The sequence below is a fragment of the Priapulus caudatus genome, unplaced genomic scaffold (assembly GCF_000485595.1).
Source record: "Priapulus caudatus unplaced genomic scaffold, Priapulus_caudatus-5.0.1 Scaffold678, whole genome shotgun sequence".
NCBI lineage: Eukaryota > Metazoa > Priapulida > Priapulimorpha > Priapulimorphida > Priapulidae > Priapulus > Priapulus caudatus.
Window position 1 is genome coordinate 62,249 of NW_014577739.1, and position 1,915 is coordinate 64,163.

Here is a 1,915-nt window from a genome sequence, read left to right on the forward strand (position 1 = left end):
CCTTCCTAAATTCCTGAATCCGCCCCTGACAGATAATAATCAGACTGGTAACTGATGGAAATACAGCCTACTAAACTATTCACAAAGTCTCAGTCCAATCTAGAGGTCAATAAACATGTTTCTTTGTGAACCTCTCATCGAGAACTAGAAACGTCTGTGTGATAACAGAGTAGCTAACTGAAGGTAAAGTGTCAACAATGTGAACACTACACATCTTCATCTTCTGTGTCTGAGTCTTCATCTAAAGATTCTCCAGCCATCGGATTTTGGCAATCAGTGCACCTGCACAGATCAGTACATGGTACATTATGCTGCCTGCAAGAACATCTTCCCTTGTTTTTACCAGCTGGCATCTGACAGTTTGTCTTTTTGCAAGTGCAGTAAGTCAGTTCAAGCAAACTGCTTGGGGCTGGGGGTTGTTCACCCCAGACAACATTTAGTCCTCCGTCTTCTACTTTCCAACAATGCTCATGTGGCTTGGAATGTCGGGGGTCTGCTCCAGACAAAGCCGATGTACAGCAGCCTGGTAATTGGCTCTCTTGATATGCTGTCTCAGTGCGTCCTGTGTTGGTGGAAGACGAGCTTCTGACTTGATCAACATGAGGAACATGTTTTGGCGTGCCTTATTAACAATGTCGCATCTTTGCCCATATAACTGACAAACGAATCTCTCGAGTCCACAAAAATTATCTTCGTTTACTGTGAATGAGTTCCCTAACTGTTGGAATGTAGCCTTAAACTCGGCACTTTCTACCATTAACTTGTATGCCTTTGCTTTGGATTTACCATGGAAACTACTGACAGAGTCACAGCCAGTGAAGCAATGGAAAGAAATAAGAAATTTTTGGGTGCAAAGTATAAAATTACTAAGCCAAGATAGGCCCACCAATGAAAAGCAATAATCTTGATTTGGGAATTACAATATTTATATATTAATGCCTGCTGTTGGGGGCACTATGAGAGCATAGTGCCGCCAACAGCAGGCATTAATGTTTTTAGTGCATGACGTGACTTTGCAATCTACTCGGCAAATATGAAGTGAATAAGACAAAGTTTAAACGAACAATTTCAATTTTTATTAAAACACTAACGTAACACATTGCAACTGGAATAAACATTGGAATAAAAGTATTGGAATAAAAGTATTGGAAAACATTGGAATAAAGAATAAACATTGGAATAAACATTGAAAGCGTCAACATCAATACGTTATTTAGAACAGTCACTTGTTGTACATATTGACAACGCAGTTATTGAAATTGAAGTATGGAGCACTCATTGAATTTTGGATTTGCTGGTTCTGGGTGTGCAGCTTGTAGTCCAAAAAGTTTATACATGACTCATCCTGAATGACGGATGGCCCGGCACATGGATTCACTGGTGCATGACTACAGGTAGAAGTCGGCTTCGCTGGAACAACAGCATCCAGGTTGTTGGTGATAGTGCTCAAAGCATCCGACATGTTGCGCTTGGTGTCCACTCTTGTGTCAGCAACATAGCTTGCAAGTGATTTCTCGTTCCGATGCCCAGACACAGAAACAATATCCCTGTCTTTGAAACCGACATCATTCAGGACAGTTATTGTCGTTGCGCGCACACAGTGGTTTGTGTAGGTGTCAGAAAGTTCTGCCTCTTTTGAGAGTTTCACCATAAATTGGCCAATGGAATTCTTTCCCAGAGGTTTTCTCTCGAACCAGCAATCATCAGATTCTAAATAAGAGCCACAGGAATACTGCAATAAAGCATCGCAGTCAGGATTGCGTTTGGCTATGTATTTCTCGAAACTGCTTACAGGGCACATTTTAGTGCCTGTCGCATACATTCTCGCACCGTCACCCTCATCTTCGTTGGTAATACCGGTGTGATTTTTCGTTTGCTCACTGGTCTTCTTTCGAACATATCTTCTGCCAATTTC

At 41.6% G+C, this 1,915-nt stretch overlaps 1 protein-coding gene across 1 annotated transcript in view; it reads right to left on the reverse strand.

Annotated features, from left to right (window-relative positions):
• Positions 1 to 1,033: 1,033 nt before the first annotated feature.
• LOC106812712 overlaps positions 1,034 to 1,915 on the reverse strand; it is a 1,604-nt gene continuing 722 nt past the window's right edge. Inside the window, exon 2 of the mRNA XM_014816654.1 lies at positions 1,034 to 1,904. Within this exon, the coding sequence (XP_014672140.1) occupies positions 1,223 to 1,904 (682 nt within the window). The 3' untranslated portion in view covers positions 1,034 to 1,222. The remainder of the gene's footprint in view (positions 1,905 to 1,915) is intronic.